Source organism: Pipra filicauda, unplaced genomic scaffold (genome assembly GCF_003945595.2).
Source record: "Pipra filicauda isolate LSUMZ 115617 unplaced genomic scaffold, ASM394559v2 scaffold508_size1329835_pilon, whole genome shotgun sequence".
In the NCBI taxonomy this organism is placed as follows: Eukaryota; Metazoa; Chordata; class Aves; order Passeriformes; family Pipridae; genus Pipra; species Pipra filicauda.
In genome coordinates this window covers 615172-631800 of record NW_024104652.1, presented here as the reverse complement: position 1 = coordinate 631800, position 16629 = coordinate 615172, and the positions used below count along the sequence as shown (strand labels likewise).

The 16629-nt window shown below is 48.8% G+C and overlaps 1 protein-coding gene across 1 annotated transcript; it reads left to right on the top strand.

Annotated features, from left to right (window-relative positions):
- Positions 1-1287: 1287 nt before the first annotated feature.
- On the top strand, positions 1288-11993 carry CCDC198 (coiled-coil domain containing 198). The gene is made up of 6 exons (XM_027719737.2): positions 1288-1529; positions 4835-4911; positions 7793-7879; positions 8880-8978; positions 9373-9538; positions 11742-11993. Exons 1-6 carry the CDS (start codon positions 1313-1315, stop codon positions 11984-11986), a joined length of 891 nt encoding a protein of 296 aa, XP_027575538.2. The 5' UTR covers positions 1288-1312; the 3' UTR covers positions 11987-11993.
- The last annotated feature ends 4636 nt before the right edge of the window (positions 11994-16629 follow it).

Genomic DNA, 16629 nt, shown 5'->3' with positions numbered 1-16629 from the left:
CCATCGAGGGAGAGTTGAGGGATTCACCCATGGGTTTATTGGCCACAAGTGCCGGACACTTGGCTCTGCCATGACGCTTACTTCCCCATGTAACCCTTCTGGAACTTCTGTCCCACTGGAAAAGCCAAAATAGGCTCCAATCACTGCAAACCTCCACAGGATTACTCCAGGAATCCCTGTGGGATAAGCCCCCACTAAATGAACCCTGTCTCTGGTGACATTTTGAGCTCCGCCTCACACTTTTGGTGTTTTCTGGTTCCCAGGTGTTTCACATCTGAGTTCACAGGTGCCCTGACCTCCTCCCACAACCCTACTCCTGCCACAAAACCCACCCTGCACTACCAATCTTCCTGCATTAATGATCCTCTCCACCTATTTTCCAACCACCCCATCTTGGAAATGAGTTGTTCCTACAGCTCTGAGGGGATTCTGCCCTCAGAACCCTCTCATACACCTTGGGAGCAGATGGAGAAGGGCAGGTCTTTCCCTTATGCCCCAATCCCACTGCCTTTGGCCCAAATCCTGCAGCAACTCCAGAACATCACTCTCAGTGTAGGAAGAAATTCTTACCTGTGAGGGTGGTGAGGCCCTGGCACAGGTTGCCCAGAGGAGCTGTGGTTGCCCCATCCCTGGAAGTGTTCAAGGCCAGGTTGGACGGGGCTTGGAGCAACCTGATCTAGTGGAAGGTGTCCCTCCCCATGGCAGGGGTTGGAACTAGATGAACTTTAAGGTCCCTTCCAACCCAAGCCACTCTGGGATTCTATGATTCTATGAACTACAGAATATGATTTACTTTTGCCAGCATTCCCAGGTGGGTTTGTGCTAAAGATTCATTTTTTCCAGCAGTACTCCCAGCCAGCAGGAACAAGAGTGGATGATGCTCCTGGGCCAGCCCCTGTTCCCATGCAGGAAGGCTACTTCTCCCCTGCAGGGTGGGAGATGCTTTAACCCTTCTGGTGCTCCAAGGATTGAGTTTCCTTCCAAGACTTGGAGATTTAGCAAAAGAGCTGCCTGTAGAAATACCTCCAGTCAGACAATGGCCCTGGTTAAAGATCACTTGTAGGTAAAAACAAAGCTTTCCCAGGGTTTAGTGTTGGCTCCCTGGAGTGAGTTCCCCTTCTATGTCAGCAGCAGGCTCCTCTCATCCCTGCAGGGGAATGGCTGGGGACAGGTCAATGTTTAACCCAGCCAGGAAGGATGTGTGGAGCCAGCAGGGAGTTGCCAAGGCTCTGCAATCACTCACAAAGATCCCTCCATGTTCAGGGAGGACGGTGCGTGAAGATTTCCTTCCCTTTCAAAGCCCCCCTGCAAAATGGGCCTGAGCTCTTCCAAGGCACATCCCAAGGTGACCAAGGTGGCACCAATGCGCTCCGCAGAGGACCTGCCTTCTCTCTCTGCCCTGCACCGGCTCCCCAGTGTGCCAGGACAGCCCAGCCTGCACCCATCAGACGTGGAAAAGTGGGGAAAACCCATTTTCCACCTGGAACTTCCACCTCTCCGGGAGACCTGGTACGGGAGAGCCTCTTCAGGTAAGGAGGTCGTGGCTGGAATATCGTGAACTAGTGGCATCAGCTGGGACTGTAGGTTTGCCCACTGCAATGTGGGGTGGGTGTAGGTGTGTGCACAGGCTGTTCTTTATCTGCTTTTGGCCATTTCCAGGACATTTTAGCTTTTGGAAAACTCACTGCCCCTCACCTCTCCTCCACTCCATGTCTCACTCACCAGAGCCCAGGTCCCAGGCTCCTTGCCCCCACCCCTCATATCCCAAGGAACAGCCCAACTCCCCAGCACGGACCTGGCACATGATGACACCCACTTGTGTCCAAGCAAGCCCTTGTCCACCCACTTGTGTCCAAGCAAGCCCTTGTCCAGCTACCCTGTAACTCCCATCATACACCTCCCTGCTCACTTGCCCCTGCTGGACATATCATTAGCATTAACCTAATTAGAACGAGATTCTGGACTGTGTGCTCAGCAGGTAAAATGGCATTACAATAAATGCCAGCCCTGTCCTGTATGGGGCTGATTTGCCAAGCCAGGAGCAGAGGAAGGCAGACAGTGTGGCTGCTGTGTTTTCCTACAAAGAGCACCATGCAGCCTTTAAACTCCCTCTGTACCCAAACCATTCCTGGAGGTAAGGAGGGAGGTTTACATCCATCTGGAAGTGGATGTGTAGCTCTCTAGGATGAGCTGGGTGGTGACAAACATTTCCCACAGCTGTTTTAGGTGAGTGTAGCGAGAAACTTCCATGAAAACCAGCGGAGTTTGAGGAAGGGCGATGCAGAGGAAGGAGGATCCGCAGCCCTGGCATCCTCCTCCCCACTTTTCCATTCCCAAAAATCAATTCCTGACACACTTTGAGTGGCCTTAAGAACTGCTGCCTCACAAGGGACTGGATATTTCCTTCAGGATCGTTCATCAAGAGGCATCAGGAAACTGTGAAAGCAAATAAATCTCTGGCATGATAGTAATGACATTCCCGGAACTGAGGTCTTGGGGAGAATACAGATCAGATCTGGCTGTACCACAGCAGGTTTCAAGTACTTCATGATAGCAAGAGCAACTAAAATATTCCTATTCTGGAAAATTATCATCACTGGGCATTTAACAAGTGCTTGTTAAAAATGTGCATTTTACAAAAATCTCCAACCCTTCCCCCACACACACCCAACAGATGCCATTTTTCATAACTTTTTGTTTTCAGAAATAAGAACTGTATGCTCAGGAGGACTTGAGCGATGTATTAGCACAAGCTCCTGTCTAAATAACCAAAGACAATTCCAAGAGAATAGATTTTATTTGGTTTGTGAGGGTTCAGCTTGGTTTGTGTTAAATCCAGATCCCCCCAGAGGGGAGAACCTGCTGCTGCTGAAGTGCAAGGTTGAAAAACAGGAGTCACAAGGATGCCTTCAGCTAGGGCTTGGTGCTGTTCCCTGCCCCAGGATTGAGCAGGTTGAGGGACAACAAGCCCTTGGCCTCAAGTTCTGTATCTGTAGAGGCTAAGGACAAGTCTCCTAAAAGACATATGCACGGGTAGGATGGGAGGGAACAATTAAAAAAAACCCGAAAGACACCCATAGCCTCATAAGGGAGAAATAACTTCCCAAAAGCTGTAACCTTCACCAGAACAAGCTTCTCCCAAGTCCCAGACCCTTCCCTGTGCCATATCCAATTTCTCAGCACCGTGAGCTACCTCCTTAAAAATTTTCCTTAGATTTCCCCCTTAGAAATTCCCTATGTGCTCATTTGCCCTGCAAACAGAGGCAATGACTCATTAACCCCCTTTTGCCCTGTCAGGCTACTCTTTCAGTGAGTATTCCACCAACAGCTGAAGTTTGTGTCCAGAGGAGCCTCCTGCACTGGAAATTTTCACGTCAGGCTCCCATTCCTGCCTGTGCAGAGCAGCTGCAGCTTCACCCTGTGGTTAATCATTGTCAAGGCTCTGCAGAGCCCAGAAAACATTTATCTGATGGAGTCACTATATCCTCCCATACCTCAACACCCTCACAGTAAGAAATTCCTGACTGTGAGGGTGGTGAGGCCCTGGCACAGGTTGCCCAGAGAAGCTGTGGCTGCCCCATCCCTGGGAGTGTTCAAGGCCAGCTTGGATGGGGCTTGGAGCAACCTGGCCTAGTGGAAGGTGTCTCTGCCCATGGCAGGGGGTTGGAACTCGATGGTCTTTAAGGTCCCTTCCAACCCAACCCATTCCATGATTCTATGATCACCTTCTCTCTCTTCTCCAAAAGCCCAGCTTGGTGATCTTCCATGAGGCTCATAGATGTCCCCTGTAAGCTGACCTCCAAAGTATTATTTTTCTTGTTAAATATAACTATTAAATTTGGCATCATCTATAATGTAATTCCTGCACTGCATCCCCAACTCTTCTCCCCTGTGGCCAATCTCGGGGCTCCCACCACGTGGAAGCGGGTGCTGCTCAGCAACACCTCTCTCAACTCCGTGTATAAAATGGAATTTAAACACTTCAAAACAGTTTTTTTGGGGAGAACAGGTGGGATAAACAGATAAACTGTTTTGTAAAAGAAATGCTTACTGCACAATCAAGTGTTTATTTGGGCAAGAAAAGAACAAAAGAGGCAGTGGTGTCCACCTGGGAGCACCAGGGCAGAACAGGCCCAAGTCAGGATCACATCCAGGCCTCAGCAAAAGTGCTGCTTTAATAACTAACAGAGGATCACTGGTGTGTAACACGTTATTCTGGGCTGATTTCCAGGGTCTGTGACCATACCACTTGTCTGACCACAGCCCTCTAACTCCTGCATCACTGGCTGCTGTAGCCCAGCTCTGCCATGGTCAGTAAATCATCAGAGGTATTTCTCAGTCCCACCAAAAATAATAGTAATAAATCTCAGGAACTGAGCAGCAAGGAAAAAAAACCCAAACTGCTGCCTGTGCCCAATTTTTACAGGGCAAGAAGTGAGGAAGCAGCAGAGCTCAGGGGGTTCTTGGCCAGCTGATGGCCACGAGCCATGGGAGGAGCAGAGAACCCTTGATCACACAGGGGACCCAGGGGCTGGGAGAGGCCCCAGCGCTCCCAGGAGACACAAGGATGGTTCTGGTCACATGCAGGATGCATGAGAGGTTGTAGAGGGAAGTTGGAGAGGTACATGGCAGATATTTGTTCAAAATCACAGGCACAGGTGCATCCACTTTATTTCTTCAGCTAATAGAATTCTCCATGTGTTACTGGAGTGAGCAGAGAGAGAATTTAGTGGGACATGCCAACCAAAAAGAAGGGCAGAAAGCTATTGCTGAGTACATCTAAGCAGCTGATGACCACCCAAAAATAACTTCATCTATTTCTTTAATCTTTAAGGGCCCCTCTCTTTCAACACCATGCCCCAAAAGGAAGGAACCAGCATCATTAAGCAGCACCCGCCTCGAAGACCTCAAGTAAGGCGAGTTTGAGAAACTCCTCAGGAGCTGCTCTGATTGACCCCTTGATGTGGGCTTTCTGTGGACATGGGCATCCCTAGATGAGCTTTATGTGCTATGGAGACACCCATCAAGGACACATGAGATCACCTCTGCTGTGATGTCCCACTTTCCTTTGGGGTGTCCGGGTACCTGAAGCCGAGTCCTGGTGCTCCCAGTGGGCAAATGTGGTCAACACAGAGCCCTTTGCAGAAGGGATCCAAATTGCATTACGTGGGACTGATCTTGGCTCTTCAGCCCAAGTATCCCATAAAGGTCTGGTACCAGCTTAGGGGCCAAGAGTCAGGTAAAGCAGAGAGGCAGGTAAAGCAGACAGACATGCTTTGCAGTAAGGGATGCTGAGAGAGGAATTATTTTAGGTTTCAAGAACTGCTATGACTGCTCTGTCCCTGCACACACTCCCCTCAATTTCCCCATCCTGCACTTCCCAGAGTCATTCCCCCCCAAGGCCTGAAACCCATGATTCTACCTTACCTGGTAATCAGGTTTTTCCTCCACACAAGGGTTACCACTACATAACTAAAGCTCAGAAATATCTTTCTGTCTTTATTTCTATCTTAATTTCTGTCTATCCCTGTACTTGGCACTGGTTAGGCTGCAGCTCAAATCCTGTGTTCGGTCATGGGCAGGGACACCTTCCACTATCCCAGGTTGCTCCAAGCCCCATCCAATCCGGCCTTGAACACTTCCAGGGATGGGGCATTGATGGCTTCTCTGGACAACCTGTGCCAGGGCCTCACTACCCTCACAGGCAAGAATTTCTTCTTAAAATCTAATCTGAACCTGCTTGGAGCAACCTGGTCTAGTAGAAGGTGTCCCTGCCCATGGCTGGATGTCGGAACTAGATGGCCTTTAGGGTCCCTTCCAACCTAAAGCTTTTAAGAACTTCATGATTCTATGAACAGCAAACTTGCTGGAACAGGGGTGCTTTGCTTGAGCCTTCCTTGCTTTGAATAAAGTCTTTTTAATATAGTAAAGAACAGAAGAGCCACCAGGCAGGGTCAGTTAAACCCCTCCAACTCGAGGCTGTGGTTCTGGCTTACACTGGTGGCTTCAGAGAGCAGAGGTGGCACCAGCTGTTGAATAAGTTGTCCCTGGATTTGGTGGGAGGACGTGACAGCAGCACCTGAAGTGAGCCCAGCCAAACCCTGAGAACTGTTGTGCAGAATCACAGCCTCCTTTAGGAATCTCCTACCAGCAGGGAATTTTTAGTCACTGATCTTGTTTCTATCACGGCTGTACTTAAGCCGTTATTAAAACACTTTTAATACTCGTTGCAGGACAAAGACACTGTGAGTCCTACCCTGTACTTATGCCATTGCTCTTAGGGAGTGTGCACAGCAACAGCAAAAGCCCTTTTTCCTGTGGGAATATCTTCAAAGGCAGCAGAGCAGGATGGTGTGGCCTTGTCAAGGACTTTTAGAGGATTTCAGTCAGAGAGTATTTCCAGAAAAAAAGCCGGTGAGGTTCACAAAAGCTAAAGCAAAAGGGTCAATTTTCCAGCCAGGGACACAATCCAAAATCCTGGAGCTTGGCTTCCCCACCAGCAGCAGGGACATGAGTAGGATGTAGGAGATTATTTGCCTCCATCCACCCCACGCTGATGGATCCTTGGTGGCATCCAGGAGCGAGGCACAGCCCGGACTGCAGTTTGTGGTGTCACATGCTGCCATCTAGTGCCGTTTGTTAAGCTTCATGTTCAGTTTTGTGGGGTTTTTGGTGCTAAGAGACGTTTGAACTTCGGGCCTGACGAGTTCCTGACGAGGAACTCCCCAGCAATGTGACATTGCTGACTTCTTTTCTCCTGCGTTTTCATGGATTTAGAGGATGCTTCAAAATTACAGTTCAGGCTTCGGCAGCAGTTCAGTGCAGATGCTCAGAGACATGTCATCATTTATTGGACACTAATTCATAATCAAGGAGTTAATGATGTCCCAAATAAGTTGTAGGTCAGGTCTTACTGTCAAAGTCTTTGATTATGCTCCCCTTAATTTTTATGGAAGCTATCCTGAGCTCCCATTCTAGAAGGGGACACTAGAAAGAGTGAAATCAACATCCCTGGAAGTGTTCAAAAAGTGTGTAGTTGTGGCACTTAGGGACATGGTTTAGTGATGGACCTGGCAGCGCTGGGTTAATGGCTGGACTTGATGATCTTAGAGGTTCTTTCTTATCCTGATGTTTCTGTGAATACCATGACATAAAAAGACTCAGTACCATCTCATAGTTTGAAATTATTTAAAAAGGCATCTCAGCTCCTCAAGATAAAAATCCATGCTCAGAGCAGCCTGTAGAGCAAGTCTCTGCCCACTTCCACCCCCACTAGGAAAGGCATATTGTACCATGCACAGTTCTGCAACGAAAGGTCTTACTTAGGCCAACATGAAAAATACTGGTTAGACAGAGGGAACGATGCTCTGGCTCTCATACAACTGGGATCTGCCATTGGGTGACCTCATAGGATACTTTAGATTAAATTATGGCACCTCTCCATGCTCCAGCTCTGCCATGAACAGTGTGAGCTGTGGTTTGTCTTCACTCTGGTCTTGGATGGAGCCTTCAGTGATGTTGAGGCTCAAAGAGAAACACCCACAGGGATGAAACTAATGTCAGACTGGGCTTTTGCTGCTTTGACTGTGATGTAAGAGACTTCCATGGAGAGTTTTGTCCTCTCCTGAAGGGCCAAAGGAGATGTTCACCTCCCTGAGATGCCGAACTCCTTCCTGTATCCCAAGCAGACAGGCCAGAATTGGAGCTGGCAAAATGTCAGGGTAGTTTCATATCAGGTTTCATGATTCTGTGGAATGAGCAATGCTAAATATTATAAATATTGGACTTGTAGAGGCTTGAACCTGCCATCCCTCCACAAGCAATCGCTCCTGTGAAGCCCTGGAGTCAGCGAGGAGTGGCTGCAAGCCCAAAACCAAAGGTAAGCACATGAGTTTGTGCCCATGCACAGGCCACTCCTGTCTGCAGGATCATTTCCCTTATAGTTTGGGCACCCCAAAGGGCAGAAGTTGGTGTTTTACACTGTTTGTGCTCCCGTCTCTGGCTGAGACACCAGTGTGTGGGTGAAAGGATCCAAAATCTGAATTTCCAGCATGACAGTTCCCTGGACGAGGTGGACCTGCTGAGACAGGATATTAAATATTTTTGAGGCTAAAAGTGTGAGGACCACCTTTTTTAGTGGCTGGGTAACTTGAACACCCTGCAGTCAGTGGGGAGAAGGGAGAGACCTTGTTGCTCTCTACAATTCCCTGGAAGGAGGGTGGAGCCAGGTGGGGATTGGGCTCTGCTCCCAGGTAATAAGTGGCAGGATGAGAGGAAACGGCCTCAAATTGTGCCAGGGGAGGTTTATATTAGATCTGGGGGAAATCTCCTTCACTGAAAGAATTGTCAGGCATTAGAACAGGCTGCCCAGGGGAGTGGTGGAGTCACCATCCCTGGAAGTGTTCAAAAAATGTGTGGATATGGCACAGGAGGGCATGGTTTAGTGCTGGGTTTGGAAGTGTGGGGTTAATGGCTGGACTCAATTATTTTACAGACCTTTTCCAACCTTAACAACTCCATAAGTCCATGATTTTAAGGCTACAAGTGCTATGTACTGTAAACACCCCCTGCAACCCCAAACATCCAAAAGTGGTTCTTCCCTTTGGATCATGAGATAATCTTGGAGAACTGACTCAACGAGGTAACACCTCGGGGGGCAGAAACACTTATGCATTGTTTTAATGAAGTTTTTTCCCTCATGCCCCAGAGCTGTGAGATAAACTGCAAGTGCAGTGGAAATCTGGGATAAATTTCTGCAAGTTGGCTACGCAGGGAGATCGTTTATCCAGGAGCGCCCGAGGGGTTTGTGAGCTGGTGGCTCTTCCTTCCTCTTTCAGAAAGTGCAGGTGTATTTATTTACATCTTTAAACACATGGTAGGTGCTGGAGAAGAGGGGGCAAAGCCTGAATCACCTCCCTGGCAGGAGACAGCACTTACACAAGCTTCAGATGCTGGACTTGACCCGCAAGCGACAAGAGGTAATGCCGAGATGGATTTGGGGAGGGGATGGGGCTGTCTCTCCCAAGGACCAGGAGACCTAAAGCCTCTTACTGGGAAGGTGAAATGAAGCTTTCCCGGTGTCTTAGGCAGAGGAGAGGTGGAAAGCATCCCCAGGGCCCCTGTGATCAGTAATTACCTCTGATTTTTCCAATGCTTTGCCCTCGTTTGGCCATGACTCCTGGAGAAAACAAAAATCTCTGTCCTGGTCATGTTGTGTCACGTGCCCAGTTTGGCAAATACCATTTGCTTGGGTTAAACTCCTCGACTGTGCAGTCATTCCCAGGGCCAGCCCCCCAGTGCTGCTCCACGTCAAGATGTTAAAATGTCTTCGCTCCTCTGCTGTTTGTGTTAACGACTCATTTGCAAACCCAGGCGGAGCTGAAACGAAATCTCCACAGGGAGGCAAAAGCCAGTAAACCAAAAATCAAGGAATTCAGCCCGATGGACATCCTTGACACTCTCCAGAGAAGCAACAGCAATGAAAGCCGAGGCCTTGTCCCTGCTGAGCACAATCAGCGTTTTCACGAAGACGACCATGGTGAGTAGAATAATTTTCCAAGGAGCTGTAAAACTCACCAGCCTCTTACATGTCATCAAAGAGGTTTCCCTATGGAAGATGCTTCCATTGCTCCATCTCCTGCAGTGACAAGATGCAGGTTCAAAGGACTGGAGGAGGAAGGCTGGGAGATGTGTTTTTAAGGCAAAGCATTGGGATGCCTCGGAGAGGTCGCAGGGCTCTGGGCTGTTTCTCTGACAGCATCCAAACAGACCCAAGTGGATGTGGATTAAAAGCCATGGACAAGGCAGAGAGGTATAAACTCAAAGTCCTTAGGGCCAGGCCCCTGCAGGAGCAGGTTCCCACTGTCAGGAGAGTCTTACTTGTCCCATATGTCCCCTGTACAGTAAACTGGGTGTGAGAACAGAGGGTGTCCCTGGGGTCCAACATCCTTAGAGAGTCAGAACATCCATCAGGAAAAAGCATCCCAGAATGCTGGATGGGTGAACATACAAAGAAATAAAATGGGAAACAGTTGGAAAACAACCCTTACACCAGTTTTGGCCCCCTGCCATCTGCCCCCAGCATAGGACACCTCCTGCTCCAGCCTGAGGTGTGCACAGGTGGACGTGGCCTGTGACAATGTCACAGTGGTCACTCTGGCAGGGTTGAAAGTTGCTGATTAAAACATGCCCTGCCAACTCTCCTTTGAGATGTGAGTGACTCTGGGGAGCTGCAGCCAAGCCCCAGCCCCACCCTGCCCCAGTGACAGCCCTGTGCCAGCTGTCATTCCTGGAGGGATTACAGGGCTGAACCACTGGCAGCTGAGGTCAGTGCTGGGTACACAACTGTGTGGTGCCCTGGCAAAATATATCAGGGCACATGGTGCAAACACTCAGCTCATATCTTCATCTGGGGTCAAGCAGGGTGGCCTTCAGAAGAGCTTGTCTGCTGCACCAGGTTGGGTACAGCTCAGTGCTTTCTGCTCTGGAGAAAGGAATTATGATACTCCCTTGCAGCAAAGGGGAAACCTGGATGATCTGAGGTCACCAGTTGTTTTCAGGGACCTTGTGAGATTGTTTTTAGGGAGAGCAGTCAGCCTTGTCTCTGCCCCTTGGCGTGCCTGAAGGACTGAGGGGAGACCTCACGGCAGCCTGCAGCTTCCTCACAAGGAGAAGCAGAGGGGCAGCACCATCTCTGCTCTCTGTGGCCAGTCACAGGACCCGAGGGAAGGGCTGGAGCTGTGTCAGGGCAGGTTTAGTTTGGATATCAGGAGAGGTTTTTCACCTGGAGGGTGGCTGGGCACCAGAACAGGCTCCCCAAGGAAGTGGTCGCAGCCTCAAAGCTGACAGAGCTCAAGGAGCATTTGGGCAACACTCTCAGGCACACAGTGGGATTCTTGGTGTTTTCCTGTCTGAGGCCAGGAGTTGAACTCGATGATCCTCGTGGGCCCCTTCCAACTCAGCATATTCTATGATTCCCTGATATTTTGGGGTGTCTTCCCTGTCAGAGCACCCTTGGGAACACTGGGAAGCTCAGACTAGGCTCAGCAGGAGAAAGAACTGGAGAATGAGCCTCTTTAGCAGCAGCTGCCAGAGAGCTGCTCCTGGCTTTACCCCTGCATGGTCCACCAACCTGTTGCATCCACATGCACAGTGGAGCCTCTGGACTCCTGCCATCCTCAGAGGACCATGGGGTAAATATTATAGTCACTCAGGTTAATCACTATTTAGGGTTGGTTTTTTTATGCAGAAACTGCTTCCCACTGTCCCTTAGGAAGGGGAAAGTGAAGTGAGTCCCGTCCACCACTTCAGACTGACATCCAGACACGAGCCCTGTTCTGCTTTGCTTGCACGTGACAACCCTTGGCACAGGCTGGAAATGTACCACTGAGGGTAAAAGTGCTTAAGTCAGTGAAAAACTTGTCTGGAGGTGAACTTTCACCAGGAGAAAGGGGAACAGGCTTGGCTTCCTATTCCCTTGTGTTTCTTCACCTCAGCTCTCTTCTCCTTGGGGATAAAGCCATGTTGCCTCCCACCAGACTCTATAACCTCTCCCAATATAATCCTGAGTGAATTCTACCTCACTCTGCCCAGCCCTGAGCAGGGGGTCTGGTCTTACAGGGCATCTCTCAGGATCTTCTTTACGTGCCTCCAGCAGCCCATAGCCATTTCCAGCTAAACTCCAGGTGCCTGAGGACGCAGCTCAGCAAACATATGATGTTTGATTTTTTTCTCTCCCCAAGGAAACACGTGGGGTGAAGGACTCTCCAGACAATGTGATGGAGCTGAACTGTCTCCAGGCAGAAGAGGGAAGGTCGACCTGTGGTTCTGCAGGGAGCCCCGGACGAGGGATCTGTTCTGGGACACCTCCAGCACGGGGTCTGAGGAGTGGGAAAGGGAAGAGAAGATTCACCGCAAACCTGCACTTGTGAGGACCAAGACGGAGAGAGTTTCCCTCTTTGATGACTTCTTTGACAGGGATTTCTAGTGGCACAGCTTGGGGTGAGAGGGATGTGGTGAAGAAACAAGTCCCAGCTCTGGTGGGACTGGAATTCCCCCCCCCACAGATGGATGGACTGAGGGTGGAGACACAGTGCTGGCTGTAAGTGGCACTTCTGGGAGCACAGGCCAGGGGAAAGGACAGCTGGAAACGAGGAGGTCACTGATGTGGAGCAAATAATGACTGTCTGGGTTGTGTGGCTGCACCAAAATATCTGGGGGAAAATGCCCTGGACAGAGCAGCAATGAACTGGGGGTAGAGAGAGGAGGAGGATGGCAAAAAAAAAAAAAAAAAAAAAAAAAAAGCAGAACCTGGAAAAAATTCTGGGTTAACCCTAAATATTACATTCCAACTGAAATTAAGTGTTTCACTTGCTTTTGGGTCACTCAGTCTTTCTGTTTAAGTTGGGTTGAACTTTTTCTAAACCACAAAACCCAGTTCAAAAAGCAAGTTAAAACGATTTACTCAGGAAGTCTTTAAAATAAATATTTTGGCATTTCTAGAACTCCTTTTTTGACTTTTTTTTTCCTCTCCTCTCCTGTACCAGACACAGAAATACTTGTACTTTCTTCAGTATCAACCTTCAGTTTTGTACTATTCTGAAAAATCCAGTTTTGGTTCACTTCTTTTCTGTCAAAGAGGTTCTTGCAGTTTCCATCTCACATGAACAGTATTTTTAATTGAATTATCTGCTTTTCCTTGTGAAATAATTTGTTATCTGAGAGGAAACTTCCCCCAGTTCTCCTATCTCCTGTCTGGTTGTCCCTGTAGGTCCATCATTTCATTTTTCAAGCCAGGACACCCAGAATAACTAGATCTGGAGTCAGCTCTCAGTTATCCAGGACAAGCAGGGCTTGGACAGCTCGGGACAGATGAAACTTGTCCTGCATCGCTGTCCCAAACCTGTGCTACCTCCCACAAAGCTGTTGTGGTGTGTCTGCTTTGCATCCTCAGCTTCCTGGCTTACAAAGCCAGGAAAAGAGCAGGAGACACATTTTTACACTTATTTAAGGGAATGAGACACCCGTGGCTGACTCAGTTTCAGCAGTATTTAGCTTTATGGAAAATCTCAGGCAGAGCAGGAGCTGGAAATCACAGCCAAAGCCACAAACCAAAGCTGGAGCCTCCAGCCCAGCATTGAACTGCTCTATTGTGATTTCACCTCCTTTTGACATCCCGGAATGTGTGGCCCATGGCAAGATGTCTACAGCTTCATGGGAAAACCTCCTCTTTGGAAAAATCCCACACAGCGTGCGGAATTCCGCTGAAAGAAGCAAGAAAAACAAACCCCAACACAGGGAAGGAGGAGGAAGAGGAATTATTTTAATAAGGAAGAAGAGCTGCTCATGGCTAATGAGTCCATGTCTGGAGCCTGTGTGTTTTAAAAATGCCCTGAGAATTTTGCTGATAGACACAGTCATCGTGTGTGAGCTGGAAATATCGTGAGAGCTTTGAGTTCGACGCTGAGGATGTGCTGAAAAGGTCAATGATTTAATGGGCTGGAACAATTAATCTGGCACTTGTCTATACACCTGTTCTCTTAATGATGTGACACATCTCCCTTCTGTGTTCCCATCTGTCAACAATTAAGCTATAATTGGTGGAAATGCAATTTATCTCAGATAGAGCTGATTAGTTTTCCAATAATCATGTTGCCAGCCTTGGGGAAGAGTGCTGCCCACGGAGAAGTGCCTGTGGACCAGTCGATCCATCTCCCAGACTGTGCAAAGAGGAGACTCTGAGCATTAATTTATCAATCTACAATGGGCAGAGTTTGCTCTTACAGAGGCAGTAAAATCAGCAAACCCGCTTCCATTACAGGGGAATGGCTTCCCACTGCCAGAGGGCAGGGTTAGATGGGATATTGAGAAGAAATTCTTGGCTATGAGGGTGGTGAGGCCCTGGCACAGGTTGCCCAGAGGAGCTGTGGCTGCCCCATCCCTGGAAGTGTCCAAAGCCAGGTTGGACAGGGCTTGGAGCAACCTGGTCTAGTGCAAGGTACCCTTGCCCATGGCAGGGGGTGGAACTTGATAGTCTTTAAGGTCCCTTCCAACCCAAAATATTCTGTGATTCTGTGAAATATTTCTGGTGCTCAAAATTGTTTGGCCATGCTGTTCTTGACTGTATTAATTCATCACAACTTGTAGAGAGGCAGGGTGCAACTCATCCTCTTCCCATGTTTTCTAACATCCTTCCAGATGCTGGAAATGAAAATGTTTTCTTTGTTACTAAGTATGAAACTTGGGTTTTTCCACAAATTGCAGGAGATTAAAACAACCCTCAGCCTTACACAACTGGTGTTCTGCAACTCATCAAGGAAGACTTCACAGGGCTGTTTTCCTCTGAATAGTTCCCAATCCCAAATGCTGGATATTAGCTCATCATTGGAGGGCTGAGTGGTGTTAATCAGCTTTAGAGAGGAGGAAACTTGCCACTCACCATTTCTGGGCACACACAGCTTTGGTCCCAGTCACACACGACAGAAACCAGTCTGTGTTTTAGCAGAGCCCCTCACCTTGACCCCCATGTGCCTCCCTAGGGAGGGAGAGGCTGGAGCACTGCTGCATCCTGGCTGCAGGAATGCACATGGGATGAGTTTTAAAGGATAACAATGAGGAAACTTGCACAGGGTTTGATTTTGGTGGTGGGGAGCAATGTGCAGGCAGAGGAGGAAGAGCCAAGAGGGAGGGTTTCTGAGCAGGGAAGTGGAGTGAGGTCTGTCTGACCTAATTCTGGCTACCTCAGGGCTGGGAAGATGATATAAACCAGTCACTGTGCTGTTAGAGCTGGGAGGAGGAGTAATGGGTATCTCCAGGGGTTACATTTTTCCCTGTCTATCCTGGGATGGGGTGAGTTACCCGCTGGCTGAAAAAGGTGTTTTGGTTGCTATCTTGCACCACTCAAAGCCTTCAGGCAAGGCTGGACCCCTCCTGCAGGTTAAATGTGTCCACACAGAGGAGCTGTGCTGAGGCAGAAGCTGCTCAGCCCGGATTCAGCACCTTCAGAAAATTCACATGATGAGTTTTCACCAAAATGACAAAGAATGGAGATTTTATGCAGTTAACGATGTGGATATGGGCATGAGCAAACGGCACAGCCCAGAAGAAAGGGGAGATGTAGGTCAGATAGATCCCTGCCCCACAGCACAAGGACGTCTGATCTTCCCAGGGAAATGGTTCTAGGATGTTTTCATTGCTGCAAACACGGCCAGAGCAAACCAAGTTCCTCCAGCTCAGGATTAGCTGAACCAGTTCTCCTGAAGTGTTAAATCAAAATGATAATGCTCAGCCCGAAGTCAGCACCAGCCTGGCAAAACCATTAGCAATTAAATGTACAATTCATGAGAGGAAATGCCAATGAATCCTCCTTCTGTATTTTAAAAAGCAGCCAGGGCTGCTGCAACATCTCTGTTACTGTTCCTGAGCAAAAAAAACGTTATTTAATTACACTTAGTGAGGTGTTAGGTAAACAAAGCTGAACAAAGCCATGCTGTAACTGGATCTCATTGACTAGTCTGGATTAATGGGATTTTCTAACCTTCCTGGTGCTCTGTCCCACCTGGTGCTCAGAGTATTTGACTTCCTCAGGAATTCGAGTCTTCAGCATCACATAACATCCTCCTTCCCCAGCACACACACACACACACACACACACACACACACACACACACACACACACATTCAAAAGCAGAGAAAAACCCCACCATCTAAGCCACTGGGGTGTATCCAGTAACCTTATTAAACCCTTTATCTGCCCTGCCTCAGGGGAAGGTGTGTGACAGGCCGCTGGGATTGCCTCAATCTGCTTACACAAAGCTGCAGAGAAAAGCACCCGAGAACACCGACTCCAGCAGCTCCCTTTCAGGCTGTACAGGAAGATTAAAGTCTTATCAGCAGCTTGAAAAAAAAACCAAGCATGGCACGTTTTGGTTTGTCTCACCGATATCCTCAGTCTGCTCTGTGATAGCACAGCCCTAAACCTGTTGTTTTCCAATGTTCTTACAGCTTCCAGCTTTCTTTAAATAATTCCTGAGCAAGGTCAAGAGGTGGCAAAAGGGTCCCCAGATGAATTAAGAGGAAGGAGGCAGCTCCTGTTTCTCTCTGAGCCTCTTTACCTGCCCCTGATACTGGATTCTGGGATGCCTCTCCTTCCCAGCAGTGCTGGTGTTGTCTCTGTCCCGGAGAGAACATCCATCTCTGCCAATGCCACAGAGCTGCCCACAGATCCCTCCTGTTCTTGCAGAGGTAGGAAAAAGGGTTGTAGCTTTTTGCCACCTACTGACATGTTTGGGAACGGCTCATCCAGTGAATTCCTGCAGGAAGGCTCAGTCATGCGCTGGCTCTGCCTGATGGTGCATCCAGGATGGGCTGAGTGGGAGATGAAAATAAAACCAGGAGTAAATATGGCACTTGGCAAACTGACAGGAGAGCATCACCTATTTCATGGAATCATAGAATATCCTGAGTTGGAAGGGACCCACAAGGATCACCAAAGTCCAACTCCTGGCCCTGCACAGGACCACCCCAACAATCCCACCCTGTGCCTGAGAGCGTTGTCCAAACACTCCTTGAGCTCTGTCAGGTTTGGGGCCATGATCCCTTCCCTGGGGAGCCTGTTCCCGTGCCCAACCA